Source organism: Rhinolophus ferrumequinum, chromosome 4, assembly GCF_004115265.2.
Source record: "Rhinolophus ferrumequinum isolate MPI-CBG mRhiFer1 chromosome 4, mRhiFer1_v1.p, whole genome shotgun sequence".
NCBI lineage: Eukaryota > Metazoa > Chordata > Mammalia > Chiroptera > Rhinolophidae > Rhinolophus > Rhinolophus ferrumequinum.
The window spans coordinates 55,800,089-55,821,005 of record NC_046287.1 but is presented as its reverse complement, the minus strand read 5'-3'; the positions used below and the strand labels follow the sequence as shown (position 1 = coordinate 55,821,005).

General features: G+C 45.2%; 1 protein-coding gene across 2 annotated transcripts; it reads right to left on the bottom strand.

The window, feature by feature from the left end:
* Positions 1–1,993: 1,993 nt before the first annotated feature.
* On the bottom strand, positions 1,994–20,910 carry LAMP1 (lysosomal associated membrane protein 1). 2 transcript variants are annotated; one of them, XM_033104278.1, is made up of 9 exons: positions 20,715–20,910; positions 15,115–15,236; positions 13,033–13,249; positions 12,757–12,915; positions 5,543–5,727; positions 4,734–4,859; positions 3,801–3,867; positions 3,534–3,704; positions 1,994–2,993 (listed from the first exon to the last, which is right to left on the bottom strand). In XM_033104278.1, exons 1-9 carry the CDS (start codon positions 20,764–20,766, stop codon positions 2,854–2,856), a joined length of 1,239 nt encoding a protein of 412 aa, XP_032960169.1. In that variant the 5' UTR covers positions 20,767–20,910; the 3' UTR covers positions 1,994–2,853. The 2 variants fall into 2 exon arrangements, with proteins under 2 accessions (XP_032960169.1, XP_032960170.1); XM_033104279.1 differs by having other exon boundaries at positions 15,115–15,233.
* Between the last annotated feature and the right edge of the window lie 7 nt (positions 20,911–20,917).

Sequence of the window (20,917 nt, the reverse complement as noted above, 5' to 3'; positions counted from 1 at the left end):
TTATGAAGTTTGTGCATGTACCAGGTGATTTGTCTTTAGAAAGGTAATTTAAAAAAATTACTTCTAAAATCGTGTTGCAATGAGCAGACTAGACGTAAGTGTGTGAGATGTAGGGAATGGCAGAAGTCTGATTTGGGCCCATGAGTGCCCAATGCAGCCACTTCCTCCTAGAGCCCTGGAGGGAGACGGTAACATCCCATCCGTAAGCCTCCCACCCCAAACCCTGACCCAGTCTCCGCGCCCTGACAAGACCCCTGGTGCGGCCTCTGGCTGAGAAACCCACTGCCTGGGCAGGCTTGCGTCCTGCATGGGACAGGTGGGGAAGGATGGGGGGACAAACAGGGGCGGGGGACATGCAGGGACACTCGGGGGCAGCTGGCCTGCTCCTCCAGTCCCACCTCCCCACAGGGGACCCAAGCTTGCTGCCCTTCTCAGCAGTGTCACCTGTAAACACCTCTTGGTTTTCCAAAATGTCCTTCCATTTACAAACAACTCCATCCTCATCCCATGTCTGGACTGTGGTCACCTGTCAGCACCTGAAGGTGTGGTTTTCCCTCAAAAGGGAGGCATAGCTAAGGGACCTGCGTGGTAGCAGACTTGCCTGAGCACCCCATCCCCAGCTGTGGCCACCACAAAGGCACCTGCCTTCCCCACAGCCACTGATGCAGCTGAACCAGGACCAAAGTAGCATGCTAATGTCCCAATCTACCTTAGACATTGTCATCCAGGAGACGGGGGCCTGGGTAGGTCACCAGAGCCTGAGCCCCCAAGGTAGAGCCAAGCACACAGGTCACTGGCACAGGGTTAGCACAGCAGCCCAGTGACCTTGGAGTTCCCAGTCCTGATACTTCACCATCAGCCACATGCTCCCGAGTCCCTCACTCCCAGGAACCGCGCCCTGGACAGGATGACCTGGAGCTGTACGAGATAAACCCACGAGGAGGGCTTTTTCCCTGGAAGGAATCCAGAGACAGAATTTCCCTTCTTGAAACCTAAGCAGCTGCACTTCCAGGGTATGGCCCCATCGCCTGCTTAGGTACCGAACCTTTGGGGAGTCCTGGGAGACCTCTGCTCCTCCAGGCAGGTGCCACTTCCACACTATTTTTAATGCTCTCAACTTTTATGCTTCAAATCCTGAAACATCTGTAAAGACCTGACCCCCAGCATGACAGCTCAAGTGCTGGTTTCTCTCAGTTTGGATCAGGCATGGATTGTCCTGTCCAGATTGGGGAGACTGAAATCTGAGGAAGATGCGTGTGGTCATGCTGCCTGAGGGCCCTAACTGCACCCATGCCCTGATTGTTCAGACCGCTGCTGCAACCGCAGTCCTACTGCGTGGGTGTGCACATGGGCCCTCTGCTATGCTGTCTGAAAGGACTGCTATGAGGAGGCACCACACAGGGCCACCTCAGCTCTCCTCCTCCCACCCGTGTGGACAGAAGCTTCTGGGGTGCAGGGATGTGGGCAGTGGCTGGGGACACGCAAATCCCAGGGTCACTCCGCAGGCAGGCTGTCCTCAGCCTTAGCCACCAAGGTCCATTGATCCTCAGAGGGCACAGGTCTTTGCTTAAAAAGTTCGGCTTAAGTAAAACTCAGGCTTGAGCTCCAAGCATAGCCGGCAAAGCCTCCTGGTGCCACTGTCCTCAAAGAAGGATAAGAGCCCATCTTCAAAGAGGTGATCTTGTCTCTAGAGCCACCGAACAGTGCTGCGAGGGTGCCGTACGCTGCCCTTCTCCTACGCCCTCCTCCTCCTCACGGTGTGGGTGGGATCACAACACTGTAGCCGTGTGGTCACAACTGAAGACGGACCTTAAGACACGACTCGTTCTCAAACTGCCACCCAGCAGCCGGGCTACACATCAGCTTCCCTAGAAGCAGGCTGCTCAGAGAGATCCCACTGCAGCTGTGACTGCCACCCACTCCACTCCAGCTTGCACTGCTTTCCACCATTCATCCCAGCGAGGGCTGACAGAAGTACAAGGTCCAGACAAACAACGAAAGAGACAGTTTATTAGCATTGTTACGGCAATGCGTTACACGAAGGGATCCTCAGTGCACAGCCCACCTGAGCTGCAAGCGGATAAATCAGAGAGTGAAACCGATTATTTTACACAAGTGCAGACACAGGATCACCCCGAACCTCAAACAGAAGACTGAAAATCACTTTACAAAAAAAAAAAAAAAACAAACAAAGAAGGAAAAATAACACCCATTTTTCTATTTAAAAAAGTGCCAGCTCTTGAGTGGCAGAACATGGAAAGACCAAAGGACTAGACGCCCCAGTAGCTCTGATGTGCAAGGGTTGAGCTGTGCAGCCTGTGGGGGCCGGGCCTGTCCTGGCTTCTAAAGCTTAATTTAAGCATTCCAGATTTTCTTTTTTTGAAGTACTTCTGTTTTAAATTTTTTTCTCTATTAATTTCTTAAGTGCGTCAGTCTAACAGTTAGTCAGCCTTCATCAGTCATAAGTGTTAAGACCAGAGACCCTCCTTTTGTAAGGCTTATATTTGAGTCAGGAATGAAGAAACCAAACACCAAAACCTTAAAAAGCCAAATGATAGTGGAGCCAGTGCCCATTTAGAAAAGCACTCTTACCCTCCCCTTATAGTTCTACTTTGGTAAATATTAACATTTAACCAGTTAGCAAAATATTTAACCCCGTTAGCAAAATTAACACCGTCATTTTAATAGTTACTCTTTTGTGCATAGTAAATGTTGCAAGATGAACTTCACATTGGATAAAGCAGATTTGAAAATCAGTTTGCAAGAAAGTGTACCTCCCTCAACATCAATCTAAGCTCAGGGAAATGAACGGAGGCCCTGCAGCTGCTGCTGGTCTGCGGTGGCGCTGCCATGCTAAATCGTCTGGTAGCCGGCGTGGCTCCTCTTCCTGCCGATGAGGTAGGCGATGAGGACGATGAGGACCAGCCCTGCCAGGGCGCCACCCACGGCGATGGGGATCAGCATGTTGTTCTCATCCAGCTGACATTCTTCCACTTCGGAGACAAATGGGAGCACACCATGTTCCCGTGGGTGGTCAGCATGGGTCCTTACAAATTGACCTTTCCCTCCTCTCTACCTCTGCCCACCGCCCCACAGGGCAGAATTATAGCAGGGAGGAGGCTCCAACTCCAATTAACTATCACTTGGAGAAGCTCCTCCAGAGGCAGAGCTTTCCGCGTGGCTGGGGAACTATGGACGCGGCCAGTGTGCAGTCCTGGGCCTCTGGGCTCTTCTGGAACACTGACCTCACCGGACAGCTAGCATTTTCATATTCCCTTTCACAGGGAGAAGAGCCACACTATTTCTTAAAATGACTACCTTTGCTCAAATGGTGATGTGTTCACATCTAACATATGCTGGGTGTTTTGAAAGCAAGCTTAACACAGGAAGGGGAATTTGCTCTAAAAATCTCTTGGACTGGGAAAGCAGCCCCCCAAGATCAACCCCTCCTTGCAGCACGAAGCTGTTCAATATCTGAACAGAAGCCTGTCAAACCCCACTCAGTCTGATATGCTGCCTTTGATGGTACTCACCTGACCCAAACTTGTCACCTTCTACCTGGAAAGCCTGGACCCACACTTGGAATACGTTAAGAGAAAAGGCCTTTGTGACCTGAATGTGCTCCTCAGCGTTACACTTGTAGGAATTCCCCATGGTAGCCTGAAGTGCTCTCAGTGAGTCATTGGCGGCCTGGAAGGTGGGGGCTGCAAAGGCACATGAGAGTTAGTGTTCTGGGGCACCTGGATGGGCCTGTGAACTGTGTGTGTGGGGGCTGGTGGGATGGAGGAGGTGTGTCTTACTTTTGGCGTCGGGGAGAGTCCTGTTGAACTGAATTCCTTGCAGGAAAAACCGGCTAGAACTTGCATTCTTAAAGAGAAGAAGATAATTCATAAACCACTCACAGATTTCACGTTTACTATTAAAGCATCATTTCTAATAAATTCAACCTCTTGTGTTTCTAGCTTTAGAATGAAATTGCAGAGTACCCTGTCTATAAAAAGCATCATATAAATCTCAAGAACATAAATTTTGATTTGTTCCTTCCAGACTTTTTCAGAGGACTGAAGGATCCATATTCCAAAAAAGTAAACTTTTCCTGAATGTTTACTGAACTTTAGGAAAGTTAAACTTTATTATGAGGAACCCAACTGTTAATCAGTTCATTTGTATAGTGTATGACAAATATTCATGCATTGTATTTCTGTTCTTCCCATATTACTCTGTTAATTTTACATGATTCTTCCCAGGCAAGTATAAAGAAAAGAAGGTACAGAAGCAGAAATGCTGCTGCTCAGTCAAGGGGTGAGGACAGAGTCGGCAGGGGGAGGTCAAGCTGAGCATCTGCCCTGAAGTCGCCCTCCCGCTCTGCAGCCATAGACTGGCTGCTGTCTGGTGTTTAATAGTGGCCATCAGGCACACAGGAGGCACTCCCTAATGTCTGAAGAATAAATGAAGGCCCATTTGTGAACAAAGAAGATGAAGGGGGAGAAAGCCGAGGGACAAAAACAGGAGGGCAGAGAAAAGACTCTTTCCTAAGGCAGAGCTGTGGGTTTCAGGACCTGTGTCCAATGTTCACCTGAGCTTATGCATGTTGTGCTCAGCTAGGCTGCTGGAGTCCTGAGGCACCATGGGAGAGAAACTCAGTAGAAAGAAAAAAACAACGAGATGCATGCTAAGATCCCAGGCTCATCTGACACTGAAGCCCTAGAATCACAGGGAGCGTGGACCCTCACCATTCCAAACTGGAAGGCTAGGAAAGTGCTGTTCTCGCTCCACAGCTCCAGGGTCACCTTCTGGGCAGTGCAGCTCCCACTGGCAAGGGTCTTATTTGGGTTGATGTTGAATACTCCTGTCACAGTCTAAGGAAGAAAAGCAAATAAGTTACCATTCTATTCCACACTCTGAGTCTGCCGTTCTTGAAAAAACAAAAGCAAATCCTAAAAACAGTAACCTCAAGGCCACATTCATTTTAACCAAAACCAGAATGAAAGCACTAGAAATTCACACTAGTGCAGATTTCTAGATTCCAAAACAATTTTTCCTGCTATTTCTGGTCGCTATTTTCAGAATGACACGAATCTGTGGGAAAGGTCTAGATGCCGGTGTCGTCCTCAGCCTGATCCCAGTGGTCACACACTTTACATTCATCACAAGCAAGTTACCTGCCACAGCCTCCCAGACTTGGTTACCCTTAGGGAGAAATAATATTTCAAAGAAAAAGTATAAAAATAACACTTAAATATTCGAGTGGTAAAAGTTTAAGCAAAACGTAACACTCTATCGGGGGCCAACAAACTTGTAGCATGCCCACCCACACGTCTAGGCTGCATGCGTGTCCCCATCACTCCTTCTGCTGTTTCAGAGGAAGCAGCCGCAGCAGAGCCGGGGTGAACCCGACTGTGTGCCTATGAGCTTCCTACAGACGCAGGCTCCCGGACGTGTCCTTGCGTTCACATTCTAAAAGGCAGCGTGCACACTGAATCCCAGTACTCACGCACCAAACTCCAACACACGAGGAAGCGCTCCTCGGAGCTGAGCCTACCGTGCTGTCCTTTTTCTCGTAGGTGATGTTCAGCTGCAGCCCCATGTTGGCCAGCAGACAGGTCCCGTTGGCGCCACTCACGTTGTACTTGTACACCGAGGGGCTCTCAGGTGCTAGCGTTGGTGAAGGGTGGGGAGGTGTGGGTGGCACTGTTGGGGAATGTTCATCTTGCGCACAGTGAGTCTCTGAAAGGACAAGGTGAACCACACTGCTCATAGGAAGGCAAAAATTTTGATTCCTTAGAATCACCAGGGGCTACAGCAATCCCAAGCTCCTGCTCTGTCTCCCTGAGCTCACTGTGGAGCCCCGTAGACTTTCTCAAATTGCCCCGCCTCACAGAACATGACTGCTTGATTTTTCCCCAGGATGGCACACACTAACACCATTCTGGAAGTACAGGACGGGAGTAAATTACAGACAATGTTCAGCTCAGGACAGGTCAGGCACTGTTGTCCCCCAGAGCTGGCTGCAGGGGATGGCAAGTGTCCGGTTCACCTGTCTCCACTCCTGCCACTGTATGAGACCTCTCACTGGACACATCCATCTCAGCCATGGGGCAGTCCTGTGTTTACAGATCTATCCTCTTCTGCATGACGAACCTTTCCTTCCTACTGTGAGGTCAAGAAGGAAACCTTAACTCGTGTCATGTGCTGTTGAGACAGTCAGCCATGCACCACTTGAAATGCTGACAATTCACATAAATGCTCTCTTGAGTTCGTGCATAGCTCTGGAACAGTCACAGGGACAGCAGCAAAAGGGCCTGGAGCTCACAGGCTCAGGGACAGACCGACAACAGACACACACACATCACCACAAATCTAGTGCTGCCCACACGGGGCCTCTGAGAGAGCAGCCGAGGTCCTTGGAGGGATGGCATTAGGTGGCCCCGCAGCACAAGACTGGAGCCGAGACACAGGGGCATGGGATTAGTCAGCGCTGTGGGTTTTTATCTGGGGCAGGGAGGTGAGGGCACCGGCAAGCAGTCTTATGGAGGCAGAAGGCCCACTAGGTATGACAGCAAAAAGCCCAAAACAGGAGACAACGACCCAGAATGTAAGGCAGGCTGGTGTGCAGACAGGCCACTGCAGAGGGACTTGGGTCGATGGGGAGAAGTTAGATTTGGGGGTGATGGTATCTGTGGGGGTGGCAGACCACATTGCGCTCCCAGACGACATGTTGAAGCATCTGGATGTGATTCTGTTCCTCAGAATTTGACCCACCAAGTTTGTTTACAACAAAAATTTATATTCAAAAATCAAGGCAGACTGAACCCAAAGCAGAAAGATAACTGAGCACTTTCTATAGGAACAGACAGGACAGGTGTGCCTTCTATGAAGATTACAGACAATTACTTAATGTTCTAGAACACCAAGATATGCAGCACTTCTAGGATACCACCAACCCCCACATTAGGTTTCCTTTACACCTTGTTTCTCGGGACTATCAAGAAGTTTAGAATATTTCCGACCAACTGGATGGAATTTGCATCCAATTCCGACCCTTTCCACATTCAGCTAGGCTGAGCCACGGGAAGCTGGCCCAAGTATCCAATGTGGGACCCAATCAGGAGTTTGTTGTGTGTAACTTTACCCTCTACCTCTTTCCACTTACTCTACACTACAAAGAAACTTCCACAGTAACTCTCAGTTGCCGATTCTTCCTCCATATCCCATCTACTTGGGGGAGGAGACGGGAAACTTCACCCCATAGAACTGTAATACACGGGAAAATTGAACAATCTTTCCCCTCACCCAGCATGCCTACACATGATGTGGTGTTATGGAACAAAATGCCTTTCTAGACAGAGTACAGATGGGAAACAAACAAAAAATTAACCCTCACAAATGGATTTAACCTTGGGCTAAATGGTGGCAGGGCAAATACTGCTGCAGATGTCCCCATCTAGGGTGTGCTGGCCAACACTGTGCTGTTTTTTTTACCCAGAGTAAGCTACAGGTTGATGTTATTGTACTTTAAAAAGAATAGCTTCACCATTACTTTATAAACTTTTACAGAACACAACATAATTAATTAAAGTGCAAAACCATGGGGAAAAAAAGGCAACAGGCCAATCTCCAAATTCTGGTCTAGATGGTCGCACCACACATGGGGGAAAGTAACATACACTGACTGATAATGACAGTCATTCAGTGATTTCATAAAGCAGGTTATAAAATGTCAGTTTGGAAACATGAATAACACATCATAAGCTTTAACCACTAGTCAGAAAAATTCAGGACTTTAGAAATCTCTATGGATAAAATGCCCTCTTCATTCTATCTAAATTATAAATGCAAAATTCACTCTCTAACCAGTCTGTTACCTACTAAAATAAGACCTAGCCGGATAATCAGCTCTAATGTGTCTTTTGGAGCAAAAATTAATATAAGACCCAGTATTATATTATACACTATACTACACTATATCATACCCGGTCTTATATTAATTTTTGCTCCAAAAGATGCATTAGAGCTAATGGTCTGGCTAGGTCTTATTTTTGGGGAAACACGGTATATATACCACCAAAGTCCTTCCTGCAGAAGGCTCACAGTTCGTGAGATGATCACAAATAAAATGCACCAAAGTATGCTAAATGCCACCTGTTGGAAGGCCTCTGGAAAGATTGGGGGACCCAGGGGTTGCTGCTGGGTCACCCTCAGTCTTCACCCAAAGGACAATAGGGAGGAGGGTGCAGGGCTGTGCATCCTTCCAGATGCTCGTCTCATGATTTTTAAAAGCTTATATGCTCAAGGCAGAGCAGATATTCTAATAAACCGGCATGTTGCATTTAAGGAGTCTCAAATGGAAAGAGATGTTTTGGCATCAATTTCTTCAATGTAAGCTAGACTAAGAGCGAGACTCTGATTCCAAAGGAATGAAAAAGAAATACTGCCAAATTGGGTAGAAAGTGAAATTTATGAACTATATTTCATAGTAGTTTGTATTCTAAACTTCTAATGGTCATAGAAGACTTGACAAGTACCCATGTATCAAACCTTAGAAATGAATAAATCCAAATCCTCTGGTGAGTCATTAAACCCAGATGCCTGCCTGGGCCTCACCCCAAACCCACTAACCCAGTGTGGACCTGGGGCTGGAAACCCAATTCTGATGGACATGAGTGAGACTCACTCACCTGGTTTTCTCCAGCCTCCAGGCAGAGCTACACTCAGAGCGTTCCTGAATGATAGTCATCTACCCTACTTTTACAGATCTTCAGGAAAGAAGATGCCTGTTTTCTTTAGAACTTATCTTCATTAACAAGACTGACAGAAAGGCGGTGTAGCCTTGCCTTGTGCTTTATTTCCTTATAAAATCTGTAAGAACCTGAGGTTTCCTAGCTAGGATAATGTATGTGTAAAGTCAAGACGAATGAGGGCTTTCTGGTCAGACCACTACTACACCACTACTGGTAAGTAAGGCCACAGAAGCCTACTCTAATAACCTGAACCAGCAGATCATTAAATGTCAGCTTTAAACGAGCTTTTATGACCAAAAGTTTACTGATTTATTGCAACCATGTTCATTCAACAATTAAGAATCCATGAGTAGAACAGACTAGGGGGATATAAAAATATACTTAACATATTTCATATGTGATCTTTTCCCGGAAGAAGCTTTCAATTTAGTTGACAAGAAAAAATGAGTAAAAAAAAGTATCCAAGAACCAAAGGAGTGAAATTGGCATAAAAGGAGATTAAAAAGAAATGGCTCAATTTTCATAGAAATCAAGCATTTGTAAGCGATTTAAGTGGTCATGGTAGTATATATGGCCTGGAAGGGCCAAATCTCCTACTTCTAGGGAAAATATCAGTCCCTGTAATTCCAAAGTAACATTAATACCAACCATTGTCAAAAGACACCCAGTAAGGCATCAAGAATAGACAAAAAGTGGTATAATGACACGCCAGCTGGCGAGGCTCCGCAAGGACCGGACTCTGAGTCAGGTTCACGGCACACTGAGTAACTGTGGAACATGCCAACACAGTTGAACTTTAAAAACAATCCAGATCAACTTTGTAAGGTAAATGAATGTGTAATCACTTTGTTGTACACCTGAATCTAATACTGCATGTCAACTGTAATTGGAAATTTAATTTTACAAACGACTCAGATTACGTTAGCAATCACTATATTCCGTTTTAGGGAGTGCCAGCCCTTAGTAGAGATCTGGAAGCCTCAACTCCTTCTCCCCAGCACCTGCATGCTGAGCAGCTGCCACTGGAGACTACATCCCATAAAACAGGGTGTCAAACAAGTCACGGCTGTGAGAGAAGGACAGGAGCAGCTCTCAAAAGAGGCCTAAGCATGAGCAAAGGAGCCTTGAAAGGGCCCCTGCCACGTTATGGTGGGTGGTTTGGTTTGGCTTTTTGCTGACCTTCTTGTTTTTTAACACAGATACACAGATTGAAAGGGATTACTATACAGAGAATGTAACTTAACAGTGACATGAGCTCCACAAGCCTCATGGGAACGCCGTCCTTTCCCCTGAAGAGTACACAGGTGTACCCATAACTTCACCTCACGCTTTCGGCCTATGATGGGAGGAGGTACTTCAACTTCTACAGGACAGTCCATGTAACTTCAGGAAGATTCTTAACCCTCCTCTTCTCAGTAGAATTTACTAAGAGTGCTCTAGTGTCTTTGATAAAAAAGCAAGATTTCCTTTCTGAAATACGTACGTACAGGTGTAGGGCGATTTAACAAAAGTGAACCATGCTTTGATGAAAACGGCCAATCACGAAACATGGGGAGGTGGGTAGTGTGTCTCAGACCCGTCCCACAGTGAGGGTGAGCTCAGCGACCAAACTTCTGACAAACTCCTTGATGGAGCAGAGCGGGTGGCACCTACGAGCTCCAACTCACCAAGGATTCCCTCAGGTGGGAAGGTCAAAGCCCCAAGTAACCCCAGTGAAACGTGAGCATACCTCCGGGAAGGGGGCTGTTGGCCAGGGCTCCGGTTGAGGACAGCCTCACACCGGTACCTTGCCCATCTGGAATCAGCTGCATATGTCTTCCATTAGGAAAGGAGTTAAAATGCAGGATGCTGGGAGTGAGAAGGCTGTGCGTGTGTGAGGCCGGGGGACGTGTGGGAAATCTCTGTACTTGTCATTCAATGTTGCTGGGAACCTAAAACTGCTCTAAGAAATAAAGTCTATTTAAAAAACAAAGTAATTAACCTAAAAACAAAATTAGCCTCTCTATGGTCACATCTGTTTCTGCACTAGAAACGGGAGCCCCTTTCACAGGGCTCCGGGGCCCTCATGAATCCCGGCAGCGGGGCATCTCACTTCGCAGCACACCATTCGCGCAGCCCAGACAGGGGAGGCCAGGCCCTCTCTGTCTGTGTGCAAAGCCTTCGAAGCAGAAGAAAACAAGCGTAAAGGAGGAGCTGCATCCTACGACCACATTCAGGCCCAGTTACAGTGAGGTCACTGCACTGAGCCAGCAAGTCACAGACAGTTTCATTCCCCAAACCTTCTGACAGTTTTTGTTCTTTCCTTCTGCTCGTTACCTGCATGTGAAGGCTGATGCAACCCAGGTGCAGACTGCTAGGTACGAACCCCAGCTGCTTGGAGCTTTGTAATTGTGCACACGAATAATCTGATCAGCTTGTTGCTCTAACCTCTACTCAGGTAGACTCTGTGCCTGACAAGTCACCTTTCACCTGCCTCCCGAGGTGCATGTTAAGAGCGCGTGCACCTGGGCCTGCTGCTACCCTCAAACACTGCTCACATTGGCCTCAAGGGACAGGTCTCACAGTCTGTCAGTCCTTCCTGCTGAAGACACACACTCACCCAGCCCTCCAGGCTGCATGGTGGACAAGTAGAGCCCACTTCCTTCAGAATCCCCCGCTGCTCAGCTCACGCTGACCTCCACACCTTTAAGCTCTCCCTGCACACTTGCGATTTCTCTTGTATTAAATCCTCGTCGTATTTCTCCCAGTTACACTTTCTTTTCCGTCACTAACACTGTTCCCATTAGGTCATGGGTCAGCACATTTTCTCTGTAATGGGCCAGACAGTAAACTTTTAGACTCGGTGGCTGTCCGGTGTCTGTCCCCACTCAGCTCTGCCATTATGAACATCACAGCAGCCACAGAAATAGGTGAGTGAATGATTATGGCTGTGGTCCAATTTTTGGTGTCACAAAATACTTTTGATTTTTTTTTTTACCTTAAGTTTATAAGCATAAAAACCATTCTTAGCTTACTGGCTATCCAGAAACCAGGGATAGACTGGAGCAGGCCCGAGGGGCCAGTGTGTGGCCTGCTCGGAGCACCTACGTCCTCAGGACTAGAACAAGCTGCACAAAGGCCTGACTGGCTTATCGCGCCCATTAGCTCGCAGACGTGGAAATGAGCCACTCTTCAACTGTCACTCAGCTTTCAAGCAAGACTGCTGGGGAACACCAAAGGCCCACAGGTAGCAGGTCTAAAGTCTAGAAGGAGGTGCTGTCTTTAACACATCCTCTCGGAGGTGGAGACAACTTCCCCAAGACCATCAACCCCTCACCCTTCAGGAAAATGACAGTGATCTGTGAGTTAACTGGTGGGAGTTGGGAAATTTTCAGTCATAGTAAAATGATTGCTCAATTTACTATTCACTCTGCCAGGCACTGATATAAGCACTTTGCATAAACTTTCTTTTTAATCCTAGCAACCTTCTAAGAAAGGTTATTGTCCTTATCTTACAAGTGAAGGAAATGAGAGGTTGACTACCTTACCATGACCACGGAGCTGGGGAGGAGCTTGGGGCCCTGCCCGTGGGACCCCAGATCCTGCCAGTGAAGCTGGATTAGCAGGTGTCTCCCCAGGGGGTCATGACTCCCTCAGAAAGGGACTCCTGGGCCTTCTACCTCCTGGGGCCTGCCTGGGCAGGACTGAGATAAGACTCGGGAAAGACAGCTGGCTTGAACTGGGAGATACTGTGACCCTGACCCCATTAGCTCTAGCAAGGGAAGACACAGAGGGTTTTGACTGCTTTGCCCTTTTACCCTTTTTAAATCAATTATTTGTTCACCCTAAAGAGGTCATCTCTAAAGAAATAAAAAGGTTTGGTGGAGATTTCTCCTAAGATGGAAGATGCCTGTTCTGTCCCCAGCTATACAGATGCTCATTCACACAAAATTCCCTCAAGCACCAGGGCACAAAGCCACTTCTGCATTCACTGGCATTAAGACTAACGGCATTAGGGCCAAGCGCAGTGTCTTACCTTCCTTGCTGAAGGTGTTGTTTGAAAGGTATGCCTGGATGGTAGTATCCTGGAACGTGACAGTTACACTATTCATGTGGATCTGGTTGCTGCTCACACATCTGTATTTTTTATTTATGTCTGCCATGATGTCAGTTGCAGATGTCACAGTCTTGACGTCTGTATTTAAAAAAATACTAATTTTTTTAATACTTGAAGTACTTAGTTAAAAGCAATTTTAGATACTCCCCCAACCCAATTTTCTTCACTTCATAATTGGTCAGTTTTTGCTCTTACCCTTGGAGCTTGCATTGGGGAAAAACTGTGTGTCTGACAAATTATAAACAAAATGCATCATCTGGACACTGTAACGTGTTGCATTTCTTGTGAAACTGAGAGTCAGTGTATTTCCTTTCCCAAAAGCAATCACGAGACTTGAGTCAGAAACATTCTCTTTACCACAGGAACTGCTATTTAATACTTCTGCATTAGATGGCAGGTCAAAGGTCACATTCTAGAACAAACATAATGACGATAGAAACCAATTAGAATGTTGGCTATTAAAGATATTCAGAAACACCAAAAAAATATCTTCTCTGTAAGTATGATATAAATTTAGACCTTATTTCCATCTCAGATATCACTTTTAAGGTACTCATTTGTTAATATAAACAAAAACACAAAGAAAGTCAGTATTACATACCAGTAACACACCAAAAAGTAATTCAAGTGTAAGACAAAGTTGACTTCATTATTTATATAATTAAAGATTCTTCATTAATGTTTTAATTTACAACAGAATTAAAACTAAAGTTATCTTGGTGAACTGAAATAATTCATCTTGGGCTTCAGGATGAACTGTGTATTTATATTTGAAAAAAGCTATTCCTACTTGTTTGCTATAGAAATGTTTGTTTAATGAACATGTCTCTTTGTAAACAAAAAGGTGTTTACACAAAATTTTGGTGTTTACACTGAATTTACTATGATGTGCAAGACAACTAGAAAACAACCGAATGCCATCAAAAATGAACTGGGGGGCAGCCGAATGGCTCAGATGGTTAGAGCACAAGCTCTTAACAACAGGGTTGCCGGTTCGATTCCCACATGGGGCAGTGAGCTGTGCTCTCCACAACTAGATTGAAGGACAAGACTTGGAGCTGATGGGTCCTGGAGAAACACACTGTTCTCCAATATTCACCAATAAAATTAAAAAAAAAAAAATGAACTGGACTGACTTAACTATGGTTAAGCAGTATGTTAAGGCTGTCCTAAAACCAATGACAGAACTACATGAGGAGACAGACATGTCTTGTGAAATAATAAGGCACATAACAGCATATAGATGATCCCATTTATGCAACATAATATATACCCAAACGGTATTTTAAAAATCCAAACACCAAAAAAAAAATATGAAGTAGAATGTAAAATAAAAGGTGCTTGGACAAGTCTTTAGAATTTGAGACATTTCTATGGAACAAAACCTTTCCAGTTTTCTTGTTTTGACAGAGCCCACATTTGTCTCTAGACTAGCACAAATGAATTAATGAGGCTCCAGCAGCTGGCACGAAGTCCAGAGTGCTCTAAAGGAACTGCTGATCTACCCAGCAATCCTGGTGCCCTTTGAGCGGTAATGAAAAGATAATGACGCTGTCGAGACGGAGGTAAAGAAAAAATGGTGGTTTCAAAAAAGAATTGAAAATAAAATTAGGTTTAGGGACATATTTAAAGAGTAAATTTTAAATAGAACAAGCAAAATGCCCATTAATAGGCAAGTGATGAAGGAAGAAATACAAACAAATGCTGCTTATTTGTTAGAAATCGAGGAAATGCAAAGAGCCTTATTTATCCTATAGATGTACAAGGTTGTTTTAACAAAATTACTAATGAACATTTTAATCAAAATAGTACAGTGCTTACAGCACTGCACAACAAGCATCTGTTCATATACAATTCTTGGAGCATAATAGTTTATCCAAAGCAAATTCAACAGATCAAAGAAGCTATAATCACAGAGCTGTACACTGGGCATGAAAAAGAATTTTAAAAACCTTTACTAATAGAGGGAGGAATGGTTTAAAAATTTGGTTGATTAATATAATGAAGTATTACATTGTGATTATAAAATATAATTACAAAGAAAACTGGAAAAATGCTAAAAATAATAGTGAAAGCAGAGCACAAAATGGTTTGTATGTTATGATTGCAGCTTCAGTATATAAAACAGCAGAGGCTACTGATGAGCTGAGAAGGAAATAGGCATACACAGAACTGTGTTTAAGGTGGATCATTTTTCAAACATTTGAAAATTTTAAACACACACACACACAGACACAGACACACACCCCACGCGTGAAGTACCTTGTTGTTTCCTACCTTAGAACCACTCTTGGTATCATAGTTGGTGAAGAAGCCAGCGGAGAAGTTGGCCATTATACAAGCTGTCCCACTACCATCTTTCACCACAAACACTGCTGATGCACTGTGCACGAGGCCTGCTAACTCCAGGAAAAACAAAAATGATTAAACACCTTTTTGAAAATACAACTGGGTATTTCTGTTGCCTGCAAGTGCAGCAATAATTAGGAGATTCTACGGTGCGTCCTAAACCGCTTAAGAACTAGACACACGGATTACCCAGGCTGGGCTCAGCGGAGTCTTCTGTCCTTCCTGGAGACAATTCTGAAAAACGTTATCTCTAAACCCATCTGATCAGTTTGCCAACCTGGTCAACAGTTCTTTAGTGCTTTACTTCAGAATACTATGGAGAAATCACATGTTAATTTCTGGGTCACCCCTGGGCATAGGTTGCTTCACACTCGTTGCTCAGAGCATCTCTTGGAGATTTGGTGGGGTCTTAGAGGCACAACTCAACCTAAATATTGACCTTCTATAGAAATCCATGGGAGAGCTGGTGGTATCTTTCACTGTGGACCTAAATTGCTATTTCAAGTTAGATCTGTTTTTAACCTCTTATGGACTGGTGGTGTAGCAAGAGAAACCATGGACTCGAAGATCTAAGATTTTTACCCAATTTCAGAAAGGTCCTCAAAAACAGTGATTCAGCTGAACCCGGACTTGGCTGTGTGACCTTAAAATCAGTCAACCTGTCTAGGTGGGGCTGCCATAGCTCACGGGGAGGGACAGACAATGTGAAGTGCTCATGGGCCTTTCTAGCCTGAGAGTGACCACTACTAAATATTCCCTCCGTACTTACGTTCTCAGGGTCAGTGCCATTTCTCGCTTCTTCATATCCCACTGCCCTGATCAAATAGTTTAGTAACAAATGCAATCTGATCACTGTGGTAGAGGTGTCACATTTTAGTACATTGCTCTTTCATAGACAGGCAAAAGTAAGTATTTTCACTATTTCTACAGGCAAACTGCTATCAGCCCCCACAGCGTACTGTAACGCTCAGAAGCACTGTGCCCTCACTTGTCTCTGCTGCTCCAAGCTCCTGCCTGCCCTTTCACCATTTCCACACCTGGATCTGCTCTAAGTGTACATGAGACTCAGGCACACTTTGAAGGCAGCATACTCAGAGGACACTCAATATACTTTTCATTCCAAAACCCTTGTCTCTGGCAAAGTAAATGTTTCCAATGAAACCAGTTCATCTGACCCCGAGGATTTTCACAAAATAAAATCCTGGCTCTCAAGAAAGAAATTCAAGCCTAAACTATTCAATCCTAAAGCAAAGAGCATAGCCAGAAACCCTACATTGTCTTTCCGTAAGTCTCTGGTAAAGGAAATACCAAAATCTATATTCATAAAGAAAAGTTGCTAAACGAAAATAAAGCAAATATGGCAAATAAGCAAACCGGTGCAATTTTTTGATGTTTTGCTCTGCAAATTTTTAACCCAACCCTGGATTACTTGGGCAAGATTACACTAAAAGCATTTCCAATGAACAAATATTGTATTTAAAAAACCTAGAGAAAATTATTCCATTACTGTTTTTGATACAGTAAATGTTTTTTTAAAACACATTTACTGAGCTGAGAATGAAATAGGCATACAGGATGAGCAGGATGGGTAGTGTGTACCAGAGGCAAAAGGAGGGTGGGCATGGCAGAAGCAACAGTGTGTGTTACAGCATGGGCGCAGAAGCCAGGGAAACACTGGACACTGACCCAGCTTACTGAGTACGTGGGCCACTGCCTGCCCCGTTCATAGGCTCCCTCAGGCCTGAAATACCCTCACCTGGCACTGGCCTGGTTGCCGGAGGGACAGTCACATGTAACCACGTGTGCCGTGGGCACAGCAGGTCACTGCCTCCCATGGGAGCACGCACAGGTCAGTTCTCACCCAGTTGCCCTTCTATAAAATATTTCCCTGAATCATTGAAAAAACTTCCTACTGACTCAAAATACTTCATTAAGAAACATTTTACATTAAATACCTTTCAATCATACAATTTTTTCACTTAGCAAATATGTTAAGGGTCTGAGCTTTCAACGAAAAACAAGGAAGTATTACTGAAACAAAACAAGCTTTAGCAACACAAGATGCCCACATCCGTTCTGGAGAGTGCCAGAAATTTTCAATTATTAAACAAGAAACTTACCCCAGAAGCCAATGTTAGTCAAGAGAAAAATGTCTAAAGACCATTACGACACGAAATTCTGAGGCATGCATGTATGCTAATGGTCAGAAGTTTTTTTGTTTTGTTTTGTTTTGTTTTAAATTCTGTAACAGTGGCAGTTGGTTGAAAAAAGAACCTTCTCAAGTTAGTAAAAATGTGTGTGGTTATTTGAGGGTATCCCTTTCAAAAGTCAGTTTCCTGGCCTACTGGCAACTGCTAATCTTTAGCAGTCCTTCACTCAGATGCAAACTTCATCATTTCTCCAGGGAAAGTATAAAGAAGTAACTATGGCGTATTCCTTCAAAATACTCCTACTTGTAGATTCTTTCCTCTAAAACAAGTGCAGCTCTGGGAAGCATGCCTGCTTCTGAGTAAGAGATCCTAGTTCTATTGATAGACTCCCCCACCACTCGCTAGTTGTGTGACCTTGGGCCAGCAACTGACAAACCCTGGGCTTAGGCACCCGAGCCAATGCATGCAGAGCATCGCACTGCACTGATTTTAATGTTAAACACTCAGTGCTGTACAGACCTCATCTATCAAGTTCATCATCGAATCTTCAGTACCTGACAAAAAATGTCAAGTAAGTATTTAACAAGCACTTGTCACGCACTTGCTGTGTGCGAGGTACCACTCCAAGCACTTTGCAGTTAATTACATTATCAGGACAATCTTAATCAGTATACAATATTACGATTCTCCTTTACAGATGTGGAGACCAAGGCACAGAGACATTAGCTAACTTGCTCAAAGTCACACAGCTAGTGAGTGATGCAGACAGATCCAAAACCAGTCTGCTGACTCAGAGCATGTGTCCACCCCTGCCAGCCATGGGCTGGCTGTAGGGTGAGTGCAACGTCTGAACCATGCTCTCCAGCACTCGGTGAGCAGGTAAATATGCTACAAATTATGAAACACTTTTGGAGGAACAAGTCAATATATTTATTAAAATTTTAAAAATTACTTCCTAGTTTGTCTTGACTTAATTCTTTTAAATCCAGTATCTTCTTTTTCTTAACCAGTGATACATAATCATCTATTACGATTTAAAGGAAGAAAAAAAAGACCAAGGCTCCATCCCAAACACTGAACCACAACCTCTAGAGGCAGGGCCAGAGTACATACTTTCTAAAATGCCGACTTACGCATGTTTGGTTAGGGACCAGTGCTGTAAACTGGACGTCTGCACATGTATGTACTGAGCACTTACTATGTGTCAGGCACGCAGTAGGCTGTAAGATGGGCAAGGGAGATGTACGTGTAAAAATAATCACAACTCAGCTGAAGCACATGCTGTACATGCATGTAGTCAAGTTCTGTGGCCGCAGAGAGAAGGGAGGACTAATACTGCCTGGGATGGGCCTAACAATATAAATTCAAAATTACGGGTCTAAAACATTTTGACCTCAGATCTACTGAAGAATTTGGTTGCCAACCTGGGTAACCGACAAGCTCCCACAATCAAGGGTAACATTATTAGCATAAAACTTTTCAAACTTCCTAAGTGCCAGTTATTCATTTAGAAAGGGAAAGGAAGTCATCTAGTTGACACATCAATGGTTTAAAAAGTCACATTACGTAATCAAACTTAATCTTATATATCAGAAAGTTTCAGTTCATGACTCTATGCTTTCTACCAAGTATTCAAACACACAAAAAGGTTTAAGCAATTTCTAATCATGAATGCAGGAGGAATTGGTAATTTAGAAGTTTGAAATATTTTTACAAGATATTTTTTGTGAAATTGTGCATTAAAATAAACATTATTTTAAACAGACCTAAATCCAAGTTAACAGACCTTTCCTGAAATTTGAATTTTAATGGAACATAAATGTGATAGACATTAAAAACCTAATGACATACACAATATTCCAAGCTATACGATGTAGGGAGTTATGGACATTTCTCTTCATTTTTAAGGTGGGTTTTTAAAACTTGAAACAAAATATGAAAGTTCTAATGCTTGTGAGCTCTTCTAATAAAGAACAATGCAGTCGTTCTAACATGACAAAACTTGTTCCAGCAACTCCTCCTGTAACTAATTACACCTGCCAGTGAAGGGCAAGGCTTCGGGTTTACTACTGGAATAAGGTCATCCCTTGTGGCTATTCATGCAGCTCAAAGAACTAATTTTACATTACAGGCAAATCAAAAACGTGAAACCAAAATCCATTTGGTCACAATAATACAATTTTAGAATATGATGAGACTTAAAGAGATATTTAAAGAATTCAAGGGCAGGATACAGGGGAATGTGTGTATTTAACTCATCTGAACTCCCACCAGCTGGTTCAGATCTTACCACTTAAATAAATCTTCCCGTATTAATTGGGAGAGGGGTGAGAAAGGGTGCCATAGACAGAGGGCCTCTAGAAAGGCATGAAATCAAACCATGTAGTGATTCTCGTTTAAGAGATAACCCATATTCCTCTTTCTTATTAGGACTAATGAAAACAAAATTCCTCAATCAAAATACTGAGCACCCACTGACTGCTTCTATGAATTGTACAGACTGATGGAGTGCCAGACACTCTCCAATGTGTTAATGGAGCCCCTTATTTTGACTCACAGTAACCAGCACACACAGGACAGCAGCAGCAGCTCTTTACAAGGAGTCACCAGAAATAAACACCGAGTTTGAGAGACCGAGGCCTAGTCCTACGTCTCATTTTGACTACTGACTCTCCCAAACTCGAAAAGATAATTGTAAGTTATTCCGACACAAATTGAAATTCACAGTAACATAAACACACACACACAAGGACCACATGTCATACTGAAAACCGGGCGAAGGTTAAAGCACTAAGGGCGAACACTAAAAGGCCGGTATCACCACGCCGCCCTAGTCTCTTCTGGTTAAGATCTGTATAGCAAGGACCTCCATATCGGTCACCCGCTGGGAGCACCGAGGGACCGCGCAGATTCTGGGGTTCCGGGCCGCACAGCCTCACTTGGACCTCCGTGGCTAAAATTGCCCGTAAGTTAAAGAAACAAAGCACAGTACTCCAGAAACCACCAAGCCACCCAAATCATTTCCGCTGAACATCCCAAAAAACGCGTTTAGTGATCTGAGGATGGAATCAGGCCCTCGGCTGAGTCCTCGACTCTAGTCTACCTTTGGGCAACTGGAACTGACACCACAAACAGCGGCCAGCGGAATCCACGCCGGATACCGGCCGGTGCAGGGACAACTCGCTGGCCCACCGTCCCCGGGCCAAGCCCGCAGCTCCGGGGTCCCGTGTTGTCGCCCCACCCCCCGAGGACAGCCTCCCGCAGCCCCTATCCCGCAGTCCCCTGTACCCCCCACTTCTCCGAGCCCTACCGCGCAGCCCTCCAGACCCTTGTAGTCGCCCCCTCCCCGCGGCCCCCCCGTTCGGCCCTGCTCCTCACCGAGTAGCAGCAGGAGCAGCGGCTGCCTCCGGGCGCCGCCGGGGGCCGCCATGGGCACGAGGGCCGCCGGAGCGGGAGCCGGGCAGGGTCCGGCAGTTGGGCCGCGGGAAGGCGGGCGCTGGGGGACCGCCTGGGGGCCGGCGTGAGAGCGGCGGGTCCCGCGGTCGAAAGGCCCAGCCGCTGCGGCGCCCGCTGCAGGAAAG

What these genes read in the sequence shown, in the direction of transcription:
- LAMP1 (XM_033104278.1), bottom strand. Translation starts at nt 20,766, where the DNA reads ATGGCGGCCCCCGGCGGCGCCCGGAGGCAGCCGCTGCTCCTGCTGCTA. An exon ending in GCTGCTCCTGCTGCTACTCG is followed by an intron (nt 15,237 to 20,714) that starts GTGAGGAGCAGG and finishes TCCTGGAGTTAG; the next exon opens with CAGGCCTCGTGCACAGTGCA. An exon ending in AGGTGACAAGTTTGGGTCAG is followed by an intron (nt 2,994 to 3,533) that starts GTGAGTACCATC and finishes TTGTCTCCGAAG; the next exon opens with TGGAAGAATGTCAGCTGGAT.